The following is a 26,261-nucleotide window of genomic DNA, read 5'->3' as shown; positions in this document are numbered from 1 at the left end:
TTTAAAAACCAGAACTGTATGGATTTTGTTCTATAATAATCTTGTGAAGAAACCTCTAGACCAGAAATCTCAAACATGAGAATAGCTAGATAAATTTGGGAGAAAAAACTTTCCCAATACCTAATTTCTTAACAGTGGAAAAAGAATGCTCAAATGAAATGCCCGAGACATTATGTAGAATATTATAAAACATACCAATCCTATTTAGTTTTTCTATACAATTCTATTTGGAATTTCTATACAGCTACAAGTCCACAGAGATTAAGGACTATACCACTTAGAGCTCTTACAACCTTTCAACCCATACTGAGAAGAGTATGAAAAGAGCACAGGTACTGAATGAATGCAGAATTAAAACAATTCGGGAGAATTCTTGAAGACAAAATCTACATACAATGCTTACTCAACTATCTGTAAACCAAATTTTATTAAAAACAATGCTTTATAAACTACCCAAAAAGGTCATTAAAACAGAGATAAAATCTACACGAGTCCAATAATTTATTTTACATTCTTTTAAGTCACATATTTGGCCCTGTTCTTTAAACAAATAGGCTCAGCAAGTATCCAATATGCCCTCATCTCCACTTCCCACCCCCTATTCTTTTGGTCCTAAAAGACAAGTATGAGGTTCAATTCAATCCTAAAAGACTGCTTCACCTAAGGGCTACTTTGGCCTTGACTTTCTTTATGACCTTGGGGGGAATCTACCAAATGACAACTATAATGAAGTTGGTGTGTTCTTGTTTATCACTGAAATTTAATCCTAATAACCTAACATTAGTGAAGTCTTCTAAACTGAACCTAGAGAACTGAAAACCTTTGAGTTATAAACATTGACTGATGTGTAAAATGAACCATATTTTAAAAATTTAATTTGACTAGTTAAGGGGGAAAAAAACCCCACCAAGGCCCCAAATCCAATGAGATGGAAAAACAAATTCTGAAAAACATCAACAGTCTCCTCATTACTTCTCTTTAGGACAACTGGTCTGCAATGTTAAAAAAAAGGGGGGGTAATAAAACTAGCTTTAACTAGCGGTTTCCTTGTTTTTATAAGGATTACAGTTGGACAACAAACGAAAATTTAAAACTTGGCAAAGAATGGGGAAACTATATACAAAAATCTACAGTCTGAAATTTACTAAGATACAGCTATCATTTAAGTCACTAATATGTATACCCATATTGGGCAGTAATCATAGTACCACTTTATTAGCACTAGAAAGATAAATCCTTGCCTTGGAGGAACATTTACCAAGTACATTTCATTTCAGGATCTTAGGGCAGTTTACGAGCAGTATCTCTTTAGGCTTCCCTAAGGTACTCTAAAGTGCTTAACATCATTCACACATCCAGCCACCACTAGGGTGAGAAGTAAATAAACACGATTTACTTATGCAATTATTTACCACAGAATTCTAGACAAGAATGAAAAAGTAAACATCCATATAGTCATTTAACACCCAAAGAAAGCGTCGAATATTACGGCCGATAAGATTCACCCTTAATTGACCACTACAGAAACCACAGGCCTTCCACATGGGCTGTCCTTTACTACAACTCTTGATTCGAAAAAGTAACAATGTCAACTCAACATTTTAAGAGTATAGAAGATAAACAGAACTTGATGAAATCTCTAATTCCAGATCCTCAAAAGATGTTTATAAAAACTGAGAAAGAGCAACGCCCCCCTAAAAGCACCATACTAGAAAGAATGAAATATCGAAAACATTAGGTGGGCCAGGGTTAGAAAAGCTGATCTAACCCAATTACCCGGAGGGACCACAGGGTTTGGGACTAGGAACGTTAAGATCGGGGTGGGGGTGGGTAGCAAAGTGAAATCTAACCCCAGAAATCACAACACAGGCCGCAGCCTGGGAGCTGAAGCTGGCGGGAAGTGAGCTCCCTTTCTGTTCCCAGGGGAAAGTCCAGAGAAGAGCGGCTCCACACGGCGCACTTACAAGGCGCCAATAGTGCATGCCTACCAAGGCACCGGAGCCGCTGGAGAACCGGGTTAAGAAGGGGAGGAGACCCCGGCAGACGGCCCTGGAAGAGGAGGAGGACTAAGGTTGGAAGCAGCGGCAGTGTCTGGACGAGGGGGATTACCTAACTGTGACGACAGAAAAGTGTCCTCAGGCTCCGGCGATGGTCCCGACTGCGCAATGTGTGGTGTCTTTCCCGCTTAGCCCGCAGCAGCAACAGAACCAGCTCCTTCAGCCAGTCGCCATTTCCCGCCTACCGACCTGCTGCACCGCACGGACAGAGACCCGGATGGAAAGCGGCCTCTCCGCGCAGGCGCCTTGACTTCCTCCTCCCCCTCCCGCCACAATTCCGCGAGGTGGGAGGGAAGGAATGCGGGAGGCCTCACTGGCAAAACAAAACAAAACAAAACACACACAAAAAAACAAAAAACAAACAACTTTTGCTTCCGTAAAGAGCGCTTGAATTCCTGCCGCCAGAACCAGCTCACAAGCCAGATCCCTGGCAAAAATTGAACGCAGGCCCTTAGGACCGATTGGAGGAACAAGGACAAAACCTATCAGGATACGCCAGGGCCTGGGGGATATTTGTACTTTAGGGGCCTCCGTAGCTGGCTGTGTAGAGCTTGCAGGGGGAGTAGGGAGTAAAGCGTTGGGAGTGAAGAGGCGGGGACCCGAAAGACGGTTTTTCCTCCCGCTGCTAACGGAACTGCTTAGGCAGAGCTGGGAGGGGGAGCGCGCCCTCGCCCCGGAGGCGGGGCTTAGGAACGCGTCGCTTACCCTGGCGGCTAGGGTTTAGTAACCCCGGCGCGCCAGGTGGGTGGAGCCAAGTGGGACAGGGTGGGACTAACGCCTTGGCGCGCTGGAGGAGGTAGTGTGTAGAGAACGCTGCCGGAGGCCGTGATGAGATGAATCCTTCTATCTTTCCAGGGATCCGGTGGCCCTTAAAGGTCCTCTTTCCAGCTCCCTGCCTAAAGAGCATTGCAGTTGCTTGTGATCTGTCATACAAACTCACGCCACTCGACTCCAAACGATGTCGGCGGTCTTTCGGCCGAGAAGTCAGATCATTCAGGCAAATGAGTTCCTACCTGCATGCCTGGGTCTAAAGACCGTCAGCCTTCCGGGGTGAAAATGTATCAATCCAAGCGTCCAGCCCTAGTGGAATATCAGAAAACCAAGCGTAGTGGTTGGAAGAGCATCATCTGTTTACTAAAACTCCGGGCCATTCACATTATTCAATCAAGAAATATTTATTGAAAAAACACAGTGTGTGAGGATCATACTAGATGCGAGGGATACAGCAAGGCAGACACGGACCCTGCCTTCCCAGAGTTCACAGTCTATTGAAGAAGACAAGTAAACAATTTAAATACAGTGTGCTAAAATGACCACAAGAAATTCTTGACAGGCGTACAACTGGGGGTCTGGGTTTCATGAGATGACATGAGGAGTTGATGTTACAAAGGAAGGGTGTCTAGGTAAAGGAAACAGATGGAAAAATCCAAAAATGAGATTGCATTGAGCAGTTAGGGAAATAGTTCTGTGCACCAGGGATACAGGAGTTGAGGGGAAGATAGTGGAGAGAGATGAGACTGAGGTAAGCAGAGAACCCTTGTGAATCTGGTTGTTTGTCTCAAAGTGTGGAGCGGGTGGGTTGTCTCCTGAAAGCCTTACATACTGCAGATCCTGTCAGAGCTCAGAGTTCATTTGCACCCGGTATCTTCCTAATACAAAATGCTCTGGATGAGACATTGATTGACAGCCCGTGGTGTAACAGTGTGCAGAACTGGTATTAGTCAACAAAATAATAGATTCCTGAAAAACTAATTGGAAGTCAACAGTTACTGATTATCCAGTCTGTAACATGGAAAGCAATAGAATACAGACTTAAAAATTACAATTGATTACCAAAATAATTTTTACATCAGGTAAAAATTGGAAATATTTCTGGAAAAAAATGTTCCCAGTAGTAATAACTTCCCAGTGTTCTCTTCTAAAACTTAAATATGCCATTTACAAAATGCTTTTATATGCAATTTGGTTTTCCCAACAACCCTTCAACTCTTCAGCTGAAGACACTGAAATATTTTGAAGATGGGGAGAGGGGAGGAAAAAAGGAAAAACAGATGCTTACCCAAAGACAATCAATCCTCTAGTAAGAAATACAATCAGGACTCAAGCTCTCCTTCTGTTCATTACACTACATCCTACTGTCTCCTGTGGCAATGTTGTTATTGTTAGATGTTAAGTTTAGAAAGGCTGCTGGTAGCAAGTCTAAATGCCTTTGCAATTTTTTTAACATTTTAACACCATTTTTTCACAGGATAACTGTATTATGTTCTGATTTTCACCTTCATTTACATCTAATAGTCTCCACTAGACACTTTTCGGCAATATCTAAGTGGATTGTTGTGAAGATCAAATGAGATTATTTATGGAAAACACTTAAGGTGTTTTCCTTGCTCCTTAAATGATGGTTGTTAATGTCATTCAGCTTCAGTAAAAATCCTGTCCAAGATTTTAGAATAAAGGTTTAAAAATATGAACTTTAAAAAAATCTGAAGTATATTAAGATACAAAGCAGTAGCCATAGGAAAAAAAATTAATGGAAAAACCTAGTGACATGCATGCTTTCTAAACTATACATAACTATTGCTATATGAAAACATTAATGAAATAGGATGTTCACTAAGCAATGTGATAGAAATATCTTGGATATTCAACAGAATCCTTCAAAAAGTCCCTTATTTCACAGTATATGGACTATATTTACCATTTATCTGATATATAAGGCACTTCACAATCCACTCCTATATTAATTCTCTGTGTGATATACTTTATCACTCTTACTACAACTCATTAAGGAAGTAATAATATTGAAATATCAGAACTGCCATTTTGCTCTAAATTGCAATGACTTGATGGCAATGATCAAGTGAAACATAACATGGTCAAACTAAACTCTTAATTTTCTCTCAAACCTATTTCTCTCTTAGTATTTTCCACCTTATAGGATACAGTTTCTTTTTCATATTTCATCCTGTCCATTGTAAGTGCAATAAACTAAACCTTGAAAATATATCTTGAATCCAAACACTTATCATCCTGGCTATCTCCCTAGTTCAAGGACCGTCATCTCTGACCTGGAATACTTTAAGTCTTCCTGCTCCATTCTTGAACCTCCTTCAGTCTTTCTAACACACAGCCAAAGTGATCATTTTAAACCTCTTTATAAATTTTCGATCTCCCTTAAAATCTAAAATCTTTACTATGACATGCAAGGACCTTCATTAGGTCACTCTTGGCTACCTTACTATATTCCCTACCTCTTGCTATTTGTATTCCCATCATACTGTCCAACTAACTGTTCTTTGAAAAAGTATATTCCTGTATCAAGGACTTTGTATTTATTGTTTCTCTACTTCTACTTCTCTTCCCCTAGACCTGTGCTATTCAACAGCCACTAGCTACAAGCCATGTGTGGGTACTGAGCACTTGAAATGTGGCAGTGTGACTATGGAAATAAATTTTTAATTTTACTTCATTTTAATTAGCTTAAATTTAAAATTAATACCTGCACGCTTAATAGAGCTTCCATTTGGGGTAATGAAACAGTTCTAGAATTAGTTAATGTTAATGGTTGCACAACATTGTTGATGTACTTAATTGTTGATGTACTTAATGCCACTGAATTGTATATTTTACATGTAAATGTACAATGGTAACTTTTACATTATACGTATTTTAATACAATAAGAAAATTGCTCATTGGTATTTCCCCAAAGAAGTTGAACTTATGTCCACACAAAAATCTACACATGAATGTCTATATCAACTTTATTCATAACTGTGAAAACTTGGAGCACCCTTGATGTCCTTCAATAGGTGAATGGGTGAACTGTGATATATCCATACAATGGAATATTAATCAGCTAAAAAGAAATGAGCTATCAAGTCATGAAAAGACATAGGGAAATCTTAAATGCATATTAATCAGTGAAAAAGCCAATCTGAAAAGGCTATATACTGTATGTTACAATCATATGATATTCTGAAAAAAATAAAACTATGGAGATAGTAAAAAGGTTAGTGGATGCCAGGGTAAGGGGTAAGGAAGGAGGAGTAAGTGGAACACATGGGATTTTTTGGACAGTTAAACTATTCTGCATGCTATAATGGTAGATACATGTCATTATACATTTGTCCAAACCCACACAGAGTTTACAGTAAAAAATGTGAATCTTAATGTAAACTGACTTCGGTTGATAATGTGTGTACAGTGTTGGTTTATCAATTGTAACAAATAATTTTACACCGCTGTGGGAAGCTGTGTGTGTGTGTGTGTGTGTGTGTGTGTGTGTGTGCGTGTATGTGTGCAGAAATGGGGTATGGAGAATCTCTATTTTCTACATAATTTAGCTCTGAACCTGAAACTGCCCTAAAAAGTAAAGTCTACTGAAAAAAAATTAATACTTGGTTCAGTTATTGGAAAATTTTTAAGTATGCTTGGAACATGAGTAGGTGAACATACTTACTCAAATATAAATTTTATGAATGCTAAATGCCAATCAAATATTTCCAATGATAATTCTGTGTCCAAATTGAGATGCACTGTAAATGTAACATATACACTAGATTTCAGAATTAGTACAGAAGAAAATATAAAATATCTCATTATTAGTATTCTATATTGATTACCTATTAAAATGGTAATTTTTTGAATATATTGGTTAAATATCAAAATTTCACTGGTTTTTTAAAAGGTGGTTACTAGAAAATTTAAAATTAAATAGGTAGCTTGTATTGTATTTCTTTTGGATAGTGTTGCACAAGATATTCACATGGCTTGTTCTCTTACCACCTCTTCAGAAAGGCCCTCCCTGATGATCCTATCTAAAATAGCACTCCTCTAGGGGCACTTAGGTGGCTCAGTCGGTTAAGTATCTAACTCTTGATTTTAGTTCAGGTCATGATCTCAGGGTTGTGGGATCAAGCCCCACATCAGTCTCTGCACTCAGCACAGAGTCTGCTGGAGATTATCTCCCTCTGCCCCCCCACCGCTTGTGCTCTCTCTCCCTCTCTCTGAAATAAATGAAATCTTTTAAAATAGCACTCCTCCATCACTATTCCTTTATTCTGATTTATTTTTCTTATAGCATATATCAATATGAGTATATAATGATCTCTCCCTCTGGCCTGTAAGTTCCATGAAGGCAGAGACTTTGTCACTGTTGTATCCCTAGTACTCAAAACAATTCTCCATACATATTAGGTACTCAATAACTAATTGAAAGAATGATGATTGTTCTTTCATGATGGAATCTTTAGGCTTATGTGTTAGAGGGTGGGGTGGACAACATCTTGAGCACTCGTCAAATATTGAATGAACCTCAAATCCACATTTCTGGGTCTTTCAACATTTCAACACTCTATTTTCAAATACCTATAATACAATTACATTTGTATGTCTTCAAATTCATTCTACTACCATTGCAATTTGCAATTAAACCCATCCAAAGAATTTTTCATTTCAATTGTTATATTTTGCAGTTCTAGAATTTCCATTAGGTTTTTTTATAATTTTCATTTCTGTGCTGAAATCCTCTATCTGTTCACTCATTTAAAACATTTTCATTTAATCTTTAAACATAACTTTTAATACCTGCATTAACAAATAACAATAGCCATCTAATTTTTTTAACTATGGATCACATTTCAAGTTTTTGTCTAGTAATTTTTTATTGAATATTGGACATTGTATATATGTCATAGAGGTTCTGGATTCTGTTATGTTCTGAAAAGTGAAGATTCTTGTTTTAGCAGATTCTTCAGTTACTGAGTGGTTACCTTAAAACTATTATAGGCTTGGTTTTATACTTTGTTATTAGTTCCTATCTATGAGAAGCCCAAGGAATTTCATTAAGTTCTAACTTGGCAGGACTCAACCTCTATACTCTATCTCCCCTTAAATCTTGTCAGAGCTTGTTAGGGCAGGCGTAGGGAGGTCTTACCCTAGAGCATGGTCTTTATTCCCAAGGTACAACCTTTCTAATGTTTCAGCTGGATGCCACAACTGTTAGAGACCTCTACCTTGGCAGGCCCAGAAACTTGGTGCCCCTGACCACTGCTTTTAGGCCAACACTTCTTGACCTCTGGTATCTACATTCCATTCTCAACTCTGTAGCAACTGCCTTCTGGTAAGCCTCAGGTGGTCTTGCTCTGATTACGTACAACCCAGCCCTCAGCCATGGACTTGTGGGCATCCCCAAGGATTTCTCAGGTTACCTCTCTGTATAGCTCCCTCTCCATGCCCACCCCATTGATTCCACTTCAGCTGCTCTCCATTATGATCTCTGTCTTCTCAGCTCAGCCTCTTTACACCACAAGAATCTGGGTGATTGTGGGGCTCAATTGCTTAAGTTTCCCTTATTTCAGAAGTTTCAGGTTTGTGCTACCCCAAAACAGTTGCTTCATATATATTGTCCAGTTGCTACTAATTCAGGAGGGCTAGTCAAATTACTCAGTCATAGCCAGAAACAAAAGTCTCTCTTCCCTCAGATTTTTTGGAGTGAAATTAAGGAAAGAGGAGCAGCTGCTCTCAGGTGACCTGCTGGAAGCCATGGTTAGGAGGTTTGAGGGAAAAGCTGGTCTAAGTGAAAGAAAGTAGCAAGTAGAGAGAAGCAGAAAGGGGAGTTGGTGAAACGAAGGGAACAGCATTTAATTGTGTCAACTGTCCACAGGTCCAGGAGATTCCTGTCCTTAATGCAGTTTGCTAACGTGGACCATTAAACTTCCCCCTTTCTCTGGGATAGTTGTTTGCATTTTCATTTGGAACACTTAGTGAGGAGATGCTTAAAAGAAATTGGGTATAACCCAATTAGAAGTGAATGTTGATGTGAAGACTCAATAACCTAGATGTTGGAAATATGTTAATGTCACATGGTTTGATTATCTTATTGAAACCATAGGGTCAGACATATATGTAGGGGAATAGAATTTTCCAAGGCTAGCCATTATGGGAAGTAACTATCCCCCTCATAACTATGCAGTTTTTGTTTTATTTTGTTTTCTTGCAGATTCTCTTTCCTCATATTCTAGAAAATTTTGTTATAGGATATACAGGACAAGTCAAAAATGCACACAATCTTGAGATTTTTCTAAAATAAAGGTACATATTTTAGAAATGATTTTGAAGTATCCACATTTTCCCTGGAATCATCCCTCCATGTATATTTTATTTTACATATTCTTTTTATGGATTAGTAGCAAGTGACCTAAACCTACAAGGTTCTCCCTACCCTACCCTTACCATACCTCTTCAGCCTCATTTCTCTCCCCTTGCTCATGATACTCTAGCCTCACAATTATAATGTTTCAGTTAAGTGGAAACTTAATTATTTGGAAACTCAGAGACCTTGAAACCTTGGAACTTTATTTTTAATAGTTCTTATGATTATTTAAAATTAGCTGGTTCATGTGTTTACTTATATATTGTCTGACAGCTCCAACTTGAAAGCTCCATGAGAACAGAAATCTGGTCTATCTTATCCACTACAGTATTATTACATAAGACAATGCTGGGCAGATAGGAAGCATTCAGTATTTGTTAAATAAACTAGCACTACAATAAACAACCCTAATATAAATCTTTCTGCCATTCTAGTTTAGCTTAGCCTAAAATGTATTATAAATTTGCTCAAATTTTAGTGTTAAAATGTAGCTATTTGCATTACATGAGTGTGATATGTGTATATGTATCAGAATCAGCAAAATAGTAAAACAAGTTTAATTTTAATTTATTAGAACCCAGTAAGTGATGATTTTAAAAGCAGAGTTTCCATCAAATTAACACTTAATTCCGGGCAAAAATACATGTAAAAAACCTAAATCTTAAGGCAGAAGTAAAATATTATAAAAACCAGCATGTCTATTACAGACTGTAGAATGTCAGAATTTTAAGAGATTCACATAGTATTTTATAGCACTAAAATGTTAATACAGTCAGAAATATTATCAATTGGTCCAAGATTTCTCAGTTTATAAAATGTCTGGACTAATTGAAGAAATTTTGCTGTATAAGTAGTAGCTACCATATTAAGTGATTCTTTTTATGACAAAGGCAGGAAATTTCATGGTTTTCATTTGTAAAGATTTTACAGTATTAAATATAAAGTATTACTAGAAGTATGTTTTAGATTCATCTTCCCACCCTAATGCCCAAAAGGTGTACATCAATTCCCTTTAACTGCATTTTTTTTTAAATTCTGTGAATTATCATACCTCTTCATTATAGGCCTGACTATACTCAGCAAAGGCATGAATTGCTTATTTTGATTTGGTAGAAATAACAATTTTAATAAATTACTATATATTTTCCTGGTCGCAAAATAATTTCAAGCTGAGGTCTAAGAATTTTTGCACCTCTAATAAGTGAACAGCTTTTTTACCTCTTTAAGTTTGAATTTTTGACTACAACCTGAGCACAAAGGACAGGGAGGGAAGCATTTCACGTTTATGCGCAATTAACAAAAGGACTTCTGAAAAACAGAGTTAACAACCTTAAATTTCTCCGTATGATCAAAACCTTTTATTTTGGGGTGGGGGATAAAATTTAAAAGATTTAAATCCAAAAGCAGGGATTAACTATAACTAGCTTATGCATTCTATGGAATAGTGTCAAAAAAGACAAATGCATTTAAAATAATTTTGTAAGTCTAGCAAATATGAGGTTTATGGGTTCTTAACAACATATTAATTACAAAGATTCTTCATCTTTATTACAAACTTGTAAGCTATTTTAATAAAATGGCTGTAGACCTCACTGTACTTCTACTTATCTGTGCATTAATAAAAATCTGTTAAAACTCCTTATTTAGTACTTCTGAAAAATTCTAGTCAAATAAGATCACTATAACTACCAGAGAAGCTTTGAAATACTGATTGCAGATTCATTTCCAAGTTGATTTAGCTTCTTTCGGAATCTGGCATTTAAATCATGAATATTTTCACCAACTTGGACTCTGAAAATATAAAAATTTTAGCCAATGATGGTTAAACAGTACTAGCATGATGTGAAAAAATAAAAACTGAAAATACATTGTCAATCATGCATTTCACAATTTCATGAACTAAGTAAGGTAAAACTCATAAATATTGTTATGTCTTTGCAGGTTACCTCAACTTCCATCAGGCATCAGCTGAAAACTAATCTGCCAAAACACATTAGCACTCATGTAAAATAAAAGAAGTAGGGAAATGATTTTGCACACATGCTGCCCAGTGTTTGGCCTTCAGGTTCCAACCCCTCTTTTATGTAACTATTCTAGGTGTAACTCCATGAAGAGCATGAGATGAGGAGTAGATAGAACAGAACATCTGTTGGGCTAGCAAGAATATAATAGTGTATAAAAAGTTTTTCAGCTGAGTGTTCTCACTGGGGCTATGCTATGTGCAACATATAAACTGTACAACCAATTTTTCCTATTTGTTCATTTGTGGAACGAATTAGGCTCAGTAAAATGTAAAATATACATTAGTTCATTTTAAATGCAAAGATTACAGTTTTGTTTAGTTTGTTTTTGACTCAACTGTAATATAACCAAAAAAATCTCTGCTTTAATAATACAATATGAAAAAGTTCACCTATGTACATGGGTACAATTCTTCATTAAAATTTTTCCTTAAATCTATCTCAATCTATCTTTACAACTGATCTTTACAACAAAAGTCAAAAACAACAAAGTAGAAATGATTCCATTTTACAGCACTTTAGGTTTTCTGAAGTTTTCCTTTAGGGCTTAAAGAACATCATTGAAACGTTGCTTTCCATAGTCTGCAGGATCCATCTGAAGTTCTCGTTCTTCATCATCTGTAAGGGAAACAGTTATGTATCAAGAACATTATTTTTAAAATCACTTGCAGAAAACCAATTAAATAATGCGTCAGGTTTTTTCTCAGCCTTAGGGTAGTTTTCTGCTTGTTATTTTATGCCTTCTAAAATAGTATTCTATTCCTTAGTTGCTTGGCTTAACAGTGAAAAGTCTGCTTTCCAAAGTCTTCCAATATATTGGAAGATTACTTAATTTTTTTCATCAAATCATTATTTTATTTTTACATTATACATATTTTCTTTCAGTGGGTAGCATTTGTATTATTTTATACCCAACGTTAGCACAATTACTTAGTACTAAGTTTTAAGAAGGGCACGTACTGCATGGAGCACTGGGTGTTACACGAAAACAATGAATTGTGGAAGATTACTTAATTTTAACAAATCTTTTGACAGTAGTTAGATATAGAAGTAGATAGAAGTAGAGCTAGATATAGTTAGCAAAACTTTAGGAACCCACAAACATTGAGGAGTTGATCCTTGTATATAAAATGTAATATTTCTACTAGATGAATTAGTCCTTTAAATTAAAGTTTTGGTAGAATCCATTCTGTAGACATTTTCATGCCTTTAAAAACCAGCTTTTTTTCTAATTACAAAATGAATCCATACTCATCACATAAAAATTATCAAATAAAAGATAGGAAAATAAAAATTACTCAGAATCCCAATATTTAACATTATAGTGAATTTCTTTGCTCCTCTGCAAAGAGCTTACCAGCAACTTCTTAAATGAAATGTACTAACCAAAACTTAACTTTTTCTTTACCAAAAAGAAAATAATTATTTTATAATATTGTTAGTAAGATCCTCAAAGTCACTTTGCAACTATATTAAACAACTCCATATAATACTTTGGAGTTTGACTTATTTAGCTATTGACAGGTACTTCTGGGTCCTTCTTGGCTATCACCTGTCATTTCACATTACTGTTAGCTTATCTGCCAGTAGCAATCCCTTTCTAGTTTTGTTCTAAACTACAGGTTTTGAAATAAGACTGCTCAGAATACAAAAATCATGTTAGAACAAGAATGAAAAGTAATTTAATCAAAGCAAAGAGGCTTCTTTTTTGGTATATGGCTTTCGTGACATCTTTTGGCTCCTCCACAGCCTTAAAACATGATTTTTCATACTTTCTGGTTCACAGTTACAATTACCCAACAGCTTCGTTTTTGATAGACTGAGGTGTTACTATCATAATTGTCAGGAAATATAATTTTATATAAAGAGTTATATGTTAGAATTCAAATTCACGTGTATACTACAGCTTTCTGAAATCTGTTCTTTTAGATTTGAAAGGTTTTCCACTCTCAGCTTCTCTAGTATATCCTATAGTAAAATTTTGTTCAAGAAAGATGCCATATGGTATATGCAGTATGTATTAACTTTACATAATGATGTGTTCTTATTTCTTCTTTATGTTTATTCATAAAAAATGCCAAATAAACCAACTTCCTTTTTTCCTCTCAATAACTTTCCTTTTAAACTTATAGAAATTCTCATTTAGAATTGCAGGCAACCATTTTGCATCATAAGCTAACAAAATGATCTCATATCCTCAATAGCGTAATCCACTAGGTATGATAACCTCAAATCTGTTACAGGTAAAGGCTGAAATTGTATCCATAATCACACGCATATTTTGAAAATATGCTAACCAATCTCTTATCATAGAACTCTTTATACTTTAAAAATTATCTTTGGGTTTTTTTTTTAAGATTTTATTTATTTATTTGACAGAGAGCACAAGCAGGGGGAGCTACAGGCAGAGGGAAAGGGAGAAGCAGGCCCCTTGCGGAGCAAGGAGCCCCATGTGGAACTGGATCCCAGAACCCAGGGATCATGACCTGAGCCCAAAGCAGACCCTTAACCGACTGAGCCACCCTGGTGCCCCAAAATTATCTTTGTTTTTTTGTTTTTTTTTTATTTAAAGATTTTATTTCTTTGACAGAGAGAGCGAGAGCAGGAACACAAGCAGGAGGAGTGGGAGAGGGAGAAGCAGGCTTCCCGTGGAGCAGGGAGCCAGATGCGGGACTCGATCCCAGGACCCTTGAGATGATGACCTGAGCCGAAGGCAGATGCTTAATGACTGAACCACCCAGGTGCCCCATAAATAAAATCTTTTTAAAAAATAAAATAAAATAAAAGTAAAATAGTCACTGGCACCTCTCCAGAAAGCTCTCCTTAGGATTCATGTTATAGGACATCACCTATAAACACATCTTTTAGGACTTCAGTAATTAAATGAAAACTTAATCACCATGGAGCAGTGGGAAAAGCAGCTGTACAAAAAAGAATTCCTAGAAATTTAACAGAAAATTTATTAAAAGGAAAAAGTAGATATGTTGGAAGATTTTTTAAGTGAATAATTATAAAGAAAATAAGAGCAAAGCTCTAGGAATAGAAAAACTGAATTCTAGTCCAGACCCAGGCACTTATTAACAAACCTGAGCTACTTTCTAAACCTCTTTAGACCTTTAATTACCTTCTCAATAGATACAGATAGCAACTGGTTTTCCTATCTCAAAATAAAATAATGCATATGAAGGCAGTCTTTACTTCCAAAGTCTTCTATAAATATAAGGAGGAGTTTGTTGGTTCTATTAATTTATGCTTTTAATCAAATTTTAATATGGTGCCTTCACATTATTTTTCAGAATTCTACAGGACTTTTGGAATATTGTATTTTTCTTACATTGAGCTATTATTTACATTAACTAGAGTCCATTTTCAGTGTAGCTATTCTAACCAGAATTCAAATTTCTATTGACAACCTTTTAGCACGTATTTGTAAAGTATGATGAAATTACCTTACCAAATCTGATACAGAACAGAGAACCACTAAATATAATTGTATTTTATTTCATTTTACAAAGCGGCAAAATCTGCAAATATCTCATTAACATAAAATGACTATTAAAGGAAATACAAAAACATTCATAATTTATTAAATAATTCCTAAATTCCCTCTGAAGTCAAGAAAGGACCACCTCCATAAAGCAAGCTCTACCAAGCAAGAACATCTTGGGGTAATAAGGCAGTGAGACTCCACTAAAATATGCAAATTAATCCACAGGCCAAAGTGCAGTTATCCTCTAAAGCAGGCAATCCAAAGAAAAAAATTCTGTGTTTGCTTTTACTTCTTAAAAATTATTATTCAACAAACATTTATGTAGTGCTTATAGTGCGAAAGACGTGTTCTAAGTCCTAAACAAGTATTTGAATCATATAATCCAAATAACAACAGGTAACTATATCCCTATTTTATAGATAAGTATATCGAGGTACAGAGGTTAGATAATTCACAAAGGTCATAGAGCTGGTAAGTGGTGGAGCTAGGATTCAAATCCAGGCAATCTAGCTCCAGAATCCAGGCACTTAAGCATTATGTTAAGCTTCCTTCCATAAATATACCCAGTTATATGCAGGTCATATTCTATTAAGCAAACTTGGAACTTCTATGGGATTAAAGATAAGAGTTAAGAGAATATGTAAACATCCATCTCCGTATTACAATAAAGAATGAATTAAAAGACATATCCATCAGATATATAGTGTTTCCAGAATTAATCTATTCATTGGGTCACTTAAAAGAAGGCAGGAAAAAGAATTTTTACACCAATGTAAATAAAATAATATTTCTTTTAGAATGCTTCAGGAAACCAGGAATTAAAAATCAAAATAAACCAGGAAAAATAGGCTTCATTTAATTCTACAAGAAAACACTCGATAGGTAGTGCTGTACCAAATGATCAATACATATGAACAAGCATTAGAGATAAAGCTGGAATCCTCTAGCTCTCTAATGGCAGAGATAATGCCAAAATCTCCATTTCATAATCAAGAATTTGGGGCACCAAAGCTAGAATGTCTTTAGCTGAATCCAGAACCTCAGTACAGCAACTAGAATCTCTAATTCCAAGGACCCAACAGATTGAGAAAAAAAACTACTAATATTAGAAAGAGCAGAGAAGAGCCCCTAATGCTAGAACCTTAGCAGTATTTCTGAAGTGCATGTTTCAGTTTTTTTAATTGAAGTAGAGTTGATACAATGTTCCATTAGTTTCAGGTGTACAGCATAGTGATTCCACAAGGCTATACATTATTCTCTGTTCACCACAAAGTGTAGCAACCATCTGTTACCAGCATGTTTCAATTTTTGATATCTTTCTAGCTGCAGAGTCTCACTGGTGGTAGTAAAGTTTCCACTTTCTTTCCTGGGTCTGGAGGAAGATGTGTTTCAGGCATGCCCCAATCTGAAACACATTTTCCCATAATACCTGTGTTAGAGATAGTGCTCCACTATGAATGTGACCACAGAATTTTAGAACTGAGAAGGACCATCTACTGTAGTTCAACATTACAGATGAAGAATTGTGGTCCAGAGAGTTTAAGTGACTTGAAAAACAATACACAGCTGGTCTCCTAACTCCGACTAATGTTTTTTCTCCCACTCTATTCTACTGCCTGCTTTGGCTACAAGTGCAAACTGGCCTGGAAACCCGACCATTATTTCTACATTGAAACTATGAAGAAATGCTTTTAAATTCTAAATATTCTAACTTAATAATAAACATTTAGATTCAAATTGTTGATAAATAAGGGAACACCTATAATTGTCCCTTCCCACTTTTTGGACAGTTAATACTACATCTAAAGATTCCCTGAAAACATGTTTAAAATTAATTGGGTCTACAATAATCTTTTTTAGCCAGTTCACTCAAACTTATCCCTCTTCATCTGCTGTAGCTGATGTTCTTGAATCTTTGTCCCCTATGATAAAGAAGTCCCCTTGGTAGCTATCTTATCCTTCTGCTGCTGTCATCTAGTAAACCCCAAAATGGGATAAAAAATAAGTTAAGGGGCAACCCCCAGCTCAAGTAAGCTTCACTAGCAAATGAGGAAACCCCAAAATTTAACAATCCTCTCCCTACTTCATTGAGGGTATCATCTTAGGTCATTTCCTCATATTCCTTAGAACTGATGCATTTATTTCCTTGTGGAAGGGAAAGCAGAGCAGCATGAGGGTACTGGAGACCTGAAGTGGCAATGAGAACTGGGGGTGAGAGAGGGAGAAGGGTATAGGAGAGAAAGAGAGAAGGCACTGAAGATAAATGTACTTACTATAGATAAAAGCCATACAAAAATAACTGAAATTTTGTGATAAAAGTCATTAACTTTAAGATAGCCTAAAACATAAGAAATGCTTTGCAATTATAGTTGAAATTATTTGCTCTAATAAAAACCTCAAAATTATCCAATGACATGATAGGTAGCAGCTCTTATGAAAGAAAACTAGACAATGTTTAAAGTGTAAACTAAGTTTATAAGACCAGAAGTTAAAAGGTTATTATTCTAGTCACAGTTGTAAGAATAAAAACTCAATGAGAAAGCATAAAATTATCAGTTAACAACATTTACCCAGGGCCCTATGTATGCTAAGTACTTTGGGGAGTGGGGGGATGGGTGAATATGATGGCAGAAAAGGATACAAACAAAATATAAGGCAAAATAAATGAAAATTCCTGCCCACCAAGAGCTTACAATCTAATTGGTGATATGGTATACATGCATGAAAAAGCCTGGAAACAATGTTATAAATAACTGCAAAAAAATATAATCCAAACAAATCACAAAGCAATGAGAAAAAATGGTAAAATTTATGAAAAATGGATGAGATTATAGAAAAGGTGGGTATAATTTATTCAATAGCTCCAAACAGTGTTTGAGTTCTCATTAATGTATCCTTAAATAACTCTTAGAATTATTATTCTCTCTTTCTATTCCCAACAACCATTCTTCCAAAACTAGAATGTACTATTGAAACAATGCCTACGTGGAAGTCAGAGTCTCTAGTTTCCCTTTTTCTATTAACTATGTAGTATTCTAGGACAACTATATTTTCTTCTGAGTTGTATAAAAACAACCCTTTTCATGAACCTAAATAAAATTTGATTACTTTAAAAAAGAGTTAAGGAAGAAAAAAAAAGAGTTAAGGAAGAAATCAAGACAGTTTACATTGGAAAATATTCATGCATCACATTATAAAATCTAATACATCACACATTATGTTCATAATCAACTTTACAGAAAGAGAAAAAGTTCCACAAATACTACTAAATCATATTAGCAGGCAAAAAACAAACCTAAAAACTTGCAATAATGCAACATACTCTGATATGCATGCATGGGTAGGGCTGCATGCACACAGGTAAATTCTGAACTTTTAATAACTTAAAAGCTCAGAAGTTACACAGTTAACAAGGAAAATATGTTGAATCTGTGTATTAAACATGAAACAGAAAAATCTTTACAAACTATTAAATATAAATTTTTAGCTTCTCAGAAAAAATTTCAGAAACAGCCTTCCTATACTGAATCACTAGTGAAATAATCTTATCTTCAGTGTGGAGGAGACCATTACTTTTGGGGTTTCCCTTACAACAAAAAGGCTGTCTGGTCAATATTTGTACCTAGAATAATGAAATGTTTTCAGATGAGAAATTGGAAAAGAATTATTTTCTGGGAGCATTTGCCTCAGGTAAACTCTAGAGCTATTTCAAACAATTTAAATCTGAAATTTCTGAATATTCTTGAGTTTCAAATTATAACTATATCAATAATGCATGTAAGATAACTAAAATGAAAATACTTAAATAAAATAATTAATATCTACATATATGACTATCATAAAATTGTTTTCAAAATAAAATTGAAATCCTACAGGATCTCTTTGTATTAGGATTATAATGCCACTAATAAGTGGGGAAAATTCTACACAAATTCAACCAAAAAATTTAGAGGTGGGTTTCACGGTCACAGCATGGAGGCCAGGCCCACGCTCACCTTGGACGTCTTCCTCTCCACCATCACCATCTTCTTCCTCATTGTAAGCCAGCTCAGCCTGCTTGTCTGCCTCGTACTCACCTACGTTACCATCATCCCCATTATAATCCGCCAGTTTAGAGCCATGCTGCGGATCAACAGGGGATTCATTCTCATCAAAGAACCGGCCTGTGAAGTAGGTAGAGGATTAATTCAAGAGTAAAGAGAGAAGAAAAGAAGGGATCTACACTGGAGGCAGACCAGAAAGTAGACAAGTGAAACCTGGCAACTTTCAGGGTACTGGTTATAAAGAAGATACATTTTGTGAAGGTTATCCAAGACAAAAAAGAAGAATAAAGACTGAAAACAACTTTTTAAAAGAGAATTTCTCTTTTGTGTTAATTTTAGTACTTGCTACTTAAGGTGTGAGTATTTTCTTAAAAGATTACCATTTTCAGGACTGTTTTCCTAATAACCAACAACTTCTCCAATATAAGTATTTGTCTAATTTACCACTTTAGAGAACAATAAATAATTTTACTACTAGATATAATACATTTGGAATCTGTAGTCTTTTATTGTTTATGAAATACTACTTTCTATAAATAATTTTGCTAACTTTTTTTGTAAAAATAAACAAGTACTATGCAGGCTAGTTTCTTTTTGGATGCTAAGACAAACTAACAACTGAGGGCTATCTCAGGTTCCTTCAGGGACAGTGACTCACATTATAGCCTTGGATTTCCAAGGAGGGATGGGACAAAGAATAAACCATCAGAATTCCTGGTGGTATGTGTTTTTTTCAAAAAAAAAAAAAGAGATAAAGCACAAGTAATTCTGATTTATTCTTTCCCATTTCCTAAATAGGACTTTTAAAAGTCAGAGGTAGAGGAAGCTTAAGAAAGTTGACCTACATGAGACTGTTACATTGCACACATTCATAAAAATAAGAAACCAAAAAGAGCAATAGACAGTATCTACTGTAGAAAGCTATTCAACAACTAAGTATTGAAAATAAAAGTGTTAGGCACGCTAAGATCTGACTCATAAGTTAAACTCTACTTTGACATTAAATTTAAGTAGCATAAAGTAAATTTTATTCCAATCCCTAAAATATAAATAACAGTAACTTACTAATGATGAAAGAATTTAAGACTTTAAAAAATTATGAAAACTTTCTATGATAAGTCTAAAATTTTTTGAATTATATTTTTAAGAATTACATTGCAATGAAACATTCAGGAAAAAAATTAATGACTTCTTTGCTTGGGAAGAAAAGTTAAGTGCAAATGGAAAGAATTATGGAGGTATTGGTCAATTTTACAAATAGCTCACCACATCATTAGGCCAATATATTTCTATTTTCTGGGTAAAGAGTTAATCAGGAAAATAATTAAAGAACAAATCACACTTACATAGCCTTTCAAGGATGGAGCATGTTTACAACAGGACACTTAAGTAATTGGGGCCAATAAAAAGAGCATAAAGTCATCTTACATCTATTCCAGAATAAGGTTGGATATGTACACTTAAAAAAACGGAAAAGTTGATAAAACAGAGTTAGAGAAAAGAAATGAATATAAAAGAGTTAAAAAGGAAAAAAACAGAAAAAAGAAGAATATGTAAGCTAATTTGTGAGAAAGACACCTTGTCTCCTAATGACAGTAATACAAAACATCTTAGTGGCTTTTGTTATTATTTCTTTCTCTAACAATAAAATAGATGACACCAATGTAAGCAGAAAAATGGGAGATTTATAGAGATCTATATTTTCTTTTTTTAAATGCAATATTTATTATGGTCTAAATACCTGGAGCAGTTAAAGCATCCTTATGCAATAAGAAACTGCTGTTTTATATATAAACATTTTAATATGGTAGTTACCAGTGAATTTCTCAAGAAATTTTTTTTATTTTTTATCAGTTATGAAATATAGAAGACTAAAAAATTAGTCTAAAAAAGCTATTATAAAATATATTTAATATTACTGTACATTAACCAAAAAATTGTCCACCTATACCTTTTATAATATTCCAAGAGAACAATTTACAGTTTCTTTCTTTTATAGGTGTTTGATGATCTGACTAGCCTGAATTCTGTCCTAAAAGTATAATACTACAATTAGTGACACTAGACACTAGACAGAGATAACCAGAAAATCAGTAACAAGAATGGTTGAAAAATCAACCACAGGGGCACTTGGCTGGTTCAGTCGGAGCATGAGACTCTTGATCTCAAGGTTGTAAATCTGGGCATACAGATTCCTTAAAAAAAAAAAAAAAAAAAAAAAAAGAATGGATGACCACACCACTGTCCTTTGCTAAATAAGTAATTTGTGCTATCAGATATACAGAATTTTCACCTTTGGAGAAAGAGCTAATCCTTCATATAGGGTTTCCAATACTATGATAGCCAAAACCAGGGAGGAAAAAAGAACAAGCTACACAACGTTACCAGTCAAGTTGGGACGTCAAACTTCACATTAAACAGTGAACGAATATGACAGTATAAATAAAAATGCCTAACAATAATAAATATAACAGGCTGCTAAATTATATAATTTTCAGGCAACATATTTGCAAAAAGAGTTATATAAGGGAGGGCACCTGGGTGGCTCGGATGGTTGGGCGTCTGCGTTTGGCTCGGGTCATGATCCCAGGGTCTTGGGATCGAGTCCCGCATCGGGCACCCTGCTCCTTGGGAGCCTGCTTCTCCCTCTGCTTCTCTGTCCCTCTCTCTCTATCCCTCTCTCTCTCCCTCTGTCTCCCATGAATAAATAAAATCTTTATAAAGAAAAGAGTTATATAAGGGAGAAATCCGTGTGGGTTAGAGCTAGAAGGGAAGGTTTCAAAAAAGAGGCAAATGTATTGAACCATAACAGAGAGAAGGAAAGAAACATTCGATGAATAGGTTAAGAAGGTGGATGGGAGTATTCAGGAGACAGTAGAGACATTAATTTGACTGGATTTATATTAGACTGTAGAAAGAGGAAGTTTAGACAAGAAAATTAGGAATAATTATGGAAAATCTCTATAGTTAGAGACTTTAAAGGGCCTCCTATATCCACTTCACAAGGTCAATGTTAGAATGAATGACAAAGTATATAAAGTATCTACAATGCTTTTTCATCCAACAAAGACTCACTAATGTATGTGAAAGGTATTGCACTGGGCACTGTGACGCAAAAATAAACTTACCATCTCTATTTCTGGTAATGCATTGTAGTAAGGGAGACAAACATGTAAACTAATATTTAGAAAATGATGCTGTGTGTGCTATACCAAAATGACCTAGAAAGTGATATCTGAACATGGAGACTTGCTACCATTGGTTTCTATTTGACAGAGGAAGTCTGGACTTTAGGTAGGAGGTAAAAGGCAGTTGTCATGATTTCTTTTAAGCTCTCTGAGAACAGGACTCTAATCTGGCTTATGTACCATAGCAACTCCACTGTCTATTCAGGTAAGGAGCTATGAGGACTTAGACTAGGGAGATATAACAGGAAATTAGTTAGGAACAGATAAATCAAATACATTTAAAAATGACAAATTGAGTACATGGCACAATGGAATGGAAAGACTCAAAGAATGATTTTATAATCCTAGCCTAGAAACTAAAAATAAAGATATTTGTACCCAAAATGGAACAATTGAGAAAGTATGGGAAAGCAAATGCTTTAGGTATACTGAACTTAGGGTTACAGTAAGATGTCCAAATGAAAATATTTTATAGATGCATGGAAATATGGAACTAGACTCTAGGTACAAAGTGAGGGCTAGGTGTATATATTTAAGATTGATAAAGATGATAGGTTAAATTATGGGAAGATAATTTCTATTAGAAAATGAATATTTACAAAAAACAGCTATAAATCAAAGAAGTGATCTTAGGTAATGACTGTATTTGAGAAGGGGAAAAGGAAGTAATAAGGGTAAAGTTATCACATGATGGTGTAAAGCTGTGATATGTTTCAACAAGAATTAAATATTATACTTTATCTCTGAAGCATTTTACCTATTTGAAGATTTTTAATTCGGTTCTATCTCTCAGTAACCACAATGCTAAAACTGTGCCCAACTAGGTGAGTAATATGGTAATTATATTAGTTTGGATCCCCAAATTTCCTTACGTTTTTGCAAAATTCAATTGTGTACCTGAATATTATTTTCATCCTGGTGGCTCCTTGAAAATGATTAATTTACAGCCTATCAGTAACAAGATACTAGCTCCATCCCAACAGTTTAAACATGAGAAAAAGAAGAAAGAAGTAACATACGCTCTAGCTACTGAAAGTCTTTGGGTGGTATCAAGTTGTAAAAAAAATCCAAAGAGATTGTTGATAGACTTTTCAGTTCACTTTAAACAATACAATAGAACTTCATACAGAATGATGGATATTCTGTAAAACACCTTAAACATCAGACTGCAAACTTCCAAAACCAGTAGAAAACGAAAGGATGACAACAAATAACTATAACATTGCACAATCACAAAAAGGCATTTCAATCAAGAGAACTAGACTGTATGTTTTAATCCCGTACTGGAAATCAAACCAAGGTAAGTAACTTTTTTGCTTCATTAGCTCAGGTTTCGCTTTTAGGTTTCAATTTCTCAGCTATTGTATGAAAAACAGGTTTTATGTTTTTCTAGTCATTCTTTTAATATGTTATCACTATTATAAAGAAAATGAATCAATCTGAGTTGGTCATAATAACTCTAGAGAGAAAGAAAAGGAAATTTTACTCTAAAGAAGGCAACCTCTTTTTCTAGCCTCATCTACTCCTGGTATCCACTTTGTACCATTCATTTGGACATCAACGCATTGAAATGATTCTTATATTATTCAATTTAACACCTACAGTTCTGACTACTTCAAGTATCCCTGAGGGTCCATGGTACGTGAAAACTTATAATCTGTTGAGACATGAATTAGAGTTTGAATGCTGGAAGGGTGAGGTGTGCAAATTGTGACAAAAATGTACTGCAGGCTTTCCCCACCAAACCATGTATAGGGAAAACTACCGACTGGCTTTTGAATGGCTTACTTTGATTTCATTATGAGGCACATTATGGGGCTAAAAGACCATACTTATTTTACATCTCAAGGTATAGGACCTGCATGTAGTAGGCACAGGAAGAAATCTGTTAATTGACTGTTGACTTATGGAAGGTAAAGAGAAACCAGAGAAATGAAAGAAGCATAGTAGCTGGAAATTATGTCTAACAGCATCTGAAAAATCTGACCATCATCACACCCACTACCCCATTCCCAATGCAAAGAGGTTCAACTGCTCTTTCCCCTTCTTTACATTATCCACAGGCTACATTTTTGTTATTTTTTAAGACTAATTCTATGAGGGGAAGGGAGAAGAAGAGAAGGGAAACATGTAATTTGATTTGCATCAAGGTCAAATACTGTTCTCCTTTACCTTTTGCTTTTATCCTCCACCAAACATACTGGACTAGTCTTAGAACTAGCATAAGATAAAGGGGCCTGGAGGCAGGAAGTAATTTGCTAATTTTTGAGTAAGTAATACCAGGCACATGTCACTTATTTATGACAAGTACATTAATCTTATGTACATTAAGTAGTTGGACACTCTATTTCAACTTCAGTATTCAAATATTCTTAATAGTTTCTTTTAAGATTTTATTAATTTATTTGAGAGAGAGAAATAAAGCACAAGAAGGGGGAGGGGCAGAGGGAGAGGGAGAAGGGGGCTCCCCACTGAGCAGGGAACCCAATGTGGGACTTGATCCGAGGACTCTGAGATCATGACCTGAGCCAAAGGCAGACACTTAACTCACTGAGCCACCCAGGTGCCCCGAAAATTTTTTCTTTTTCCTTTTTTCTTTTCTTTCTTTCTTTTTTTTTTTTTTAAGTAAGCTCTCCACCCAACATGGGGCTTGAACTCAAGACTCGGAGAACAGGAGTCCCATGTTCTACCAACTAAGCCGGCCAGGTGTCCCTACAAAAATCTTTTTTCTTTTTTCTGTTTTGTTTTGTTTTAAATTTTTCTTTATAAAGTAGCGCTATGATCCATACTTTACAAAAGTTTGGCAGATTTTTCTATTTTTTTCTTATTAAATATTTTCAGATATACAGAGAAGTGTGGAGAATATAACATCCATGTTTCCATCATCCAGAATTTTGTCTAACTTAAAATTTTTTTGCCATATTTGTTTTAGAACTTTTAATAAAGAAAACATTACAGATACATAAAGTTCCCCAGGACTTCTCCCTAGCAGTCTCCTCCTATCCCAAAGATAACCTCTATCTTAAACTGGGTGTTAAACATCCCCATGAAACTTAATGTATTCTTCGATAAATAGTATTGATTCACAAGCCTCTAAACTTTAAATACATGGCATCTGGGCAGGAAAGAGTTAACTTGGCATGCCTGGTTTGCTCAAACCTTGTGCATTCCAAAGAAAGGTTTGTCTTCAGGATTGGTGGTTGGCTAGAAGCTGGAAGATAACTTCTGAGCCTATGGAATGTTGTGCCTGATAAGCATTTTTGTATGCCTGAGGCCTTGGGCCATGCTATACCAGTATGATTAGATAAATTTATCCTAACAAAGCAATTTATGGTGTATATTTGTTTTTGCTAGGTGGAGGGTAGGAGGGCTAGAGTCTGAGTAACTGAGCTCAGTCATGAGGGTATCACATGACATGTGGGCACTACATGACTGACTCCCAATAAAAACTCTGGACCCCAAGGATCAAGTAAGTTTCCTGAGTTGGAAACACTTCACACATGTTGTCACACATGTTCGCTCAGAGGATGAAACAAATCTCCATGCAACTCCAATGGGAGGGGACACCTGGAAGCTTGCATTGGCTTTCTCCTGAAACTTGCCCCATGAGCCTTTTCCATTTGCTGGTTCTAATCTCTGTCCTTTCATTGTACTAAACTGTAACTGTGAGTATAACTCTTCTGTGTCCTGTGAGCACTTTTAGTGAATCATCAAACCTGAGGGTGATTTTGGGACTTCCAACATAGCATAATGTATCTGTTTCACAACTTGCTTTATTCTCTCATTATGCTTTTGAGATTTATCCATGTTGATAAATGTGGCTTTGTTCATTCATATGAACTCCTATATATAATTCCATTGTATGTGTATGGTACATACACAATGATTTAACCATTCTCATACTGACAAACATTCATTTCCAATTTTCAATGTAATAAACAATGAATATTCTTGTACAGTTCTCCTAATACATATGAAAGTGTTTATAAGTACATATTAAGTTGTAGGGTATGTACATCTTCTCACTCTTAGGATTGCCTTCTGATTAACAAAAGTTCTTAATTTTAATCAAGTCCAATTTATCATTTTTGAATTCATGGTTAGCTTTTATGGGTGGGGGAGGGGAGATTAATCTGGTTTAAGAAATCTTTGCCTGCTCCATGTCATGAAGATACCATTTTGTTTTCTTCTCAAGGTTTTATTAGCTTTAAATTTTAAATCTGAAATCTATTTTTTTTCTCATTAAACTTTTGTTTTAATGGGTCTCAAAATTCTATGACAGATTTTTGGTCAAATTGTTTCCATTAA

General features: G+C 35.3%; 2 protein-coding genes across 11 annotated transcripts in view; both read right to left on the bottom strand.

Moving 5' to 3' along the window:
- Positions 1-2,669, bottom strand: part of CTDSPL2 (CTD small phosphatase like 2) — a 78,715-nt gene extending 76,046 nt beyond the window's left edge. Inside the window, exon 1 of one of the 4 annotated variants that reach the window (XM_025883922.2) lies at positions 2,110-2,669. The gene's annotated coding sequence lies outside the window, so the exon portion shown is untranslated. Of the gene's footprint in view, positions 1-1,988; positions 2,087-2,109 lie in introns of those variants that run through there. The other 3 variants (XM_073876931.1, XM_025883920.2, XM_025883921.2) reach the window with 3 other exon arrangements.
- Positions 2,670-3,214: 545 nt separating this feature from the next.
- Positions 3,215-26,261, bottom strand: part of GOLM2 (golgi membrane protein 2) — a 126,477-nt gene continuing 103,430 nt past the window's right edge. For 2 of the 7 annotated variants that reach the window (XM_073876924.1, XM_025884200.2), the window contains 2 exons: positions 18,718-18,885; positions 9,758-11,850 (listed from right to left, as the gene is read on the bottom strand). In XM_073876924.1, coding sequence (XP_073733025.1) covers positions 11,780-11,850; positions 18,718-18,885 — 239 coding nt within the window. In that variant the 3' untranslated portion in view covers positions 9,758-11,779. Of the gene's footprint in view, positions 3,806-9,757; positions 11,851-18,717; positions 18,886-26,261 lie in introns of those variants that run through there. The other 5 variants (XM_073876927.1, XM_025884201.2, XR_012373604.1 and 2 more) reach the window with 4 other exon arrangements.

Source organism: Callorhinus ursinus, unplaced genomic scaffold, assembly GCF_003265705.2.
Source record: "Callorhinus ursinus isolate GAN/ISIS: 27379988/994484 unplaced genomic scaffold, GSC_fseal_2.0 scaffold25, whole genome shotgun sequence".
NCBI lineage: Eukaryota > Metazoa > Chordata > Mammalia > Carnivora > Otariidae > Callorhinus > Callorhinus ursinus.
The sequence above is the reverse complement of the archived record's forward strand: the minus strand, read 5'-3'. Positions and strand labels throughout refer to the sequence as shown.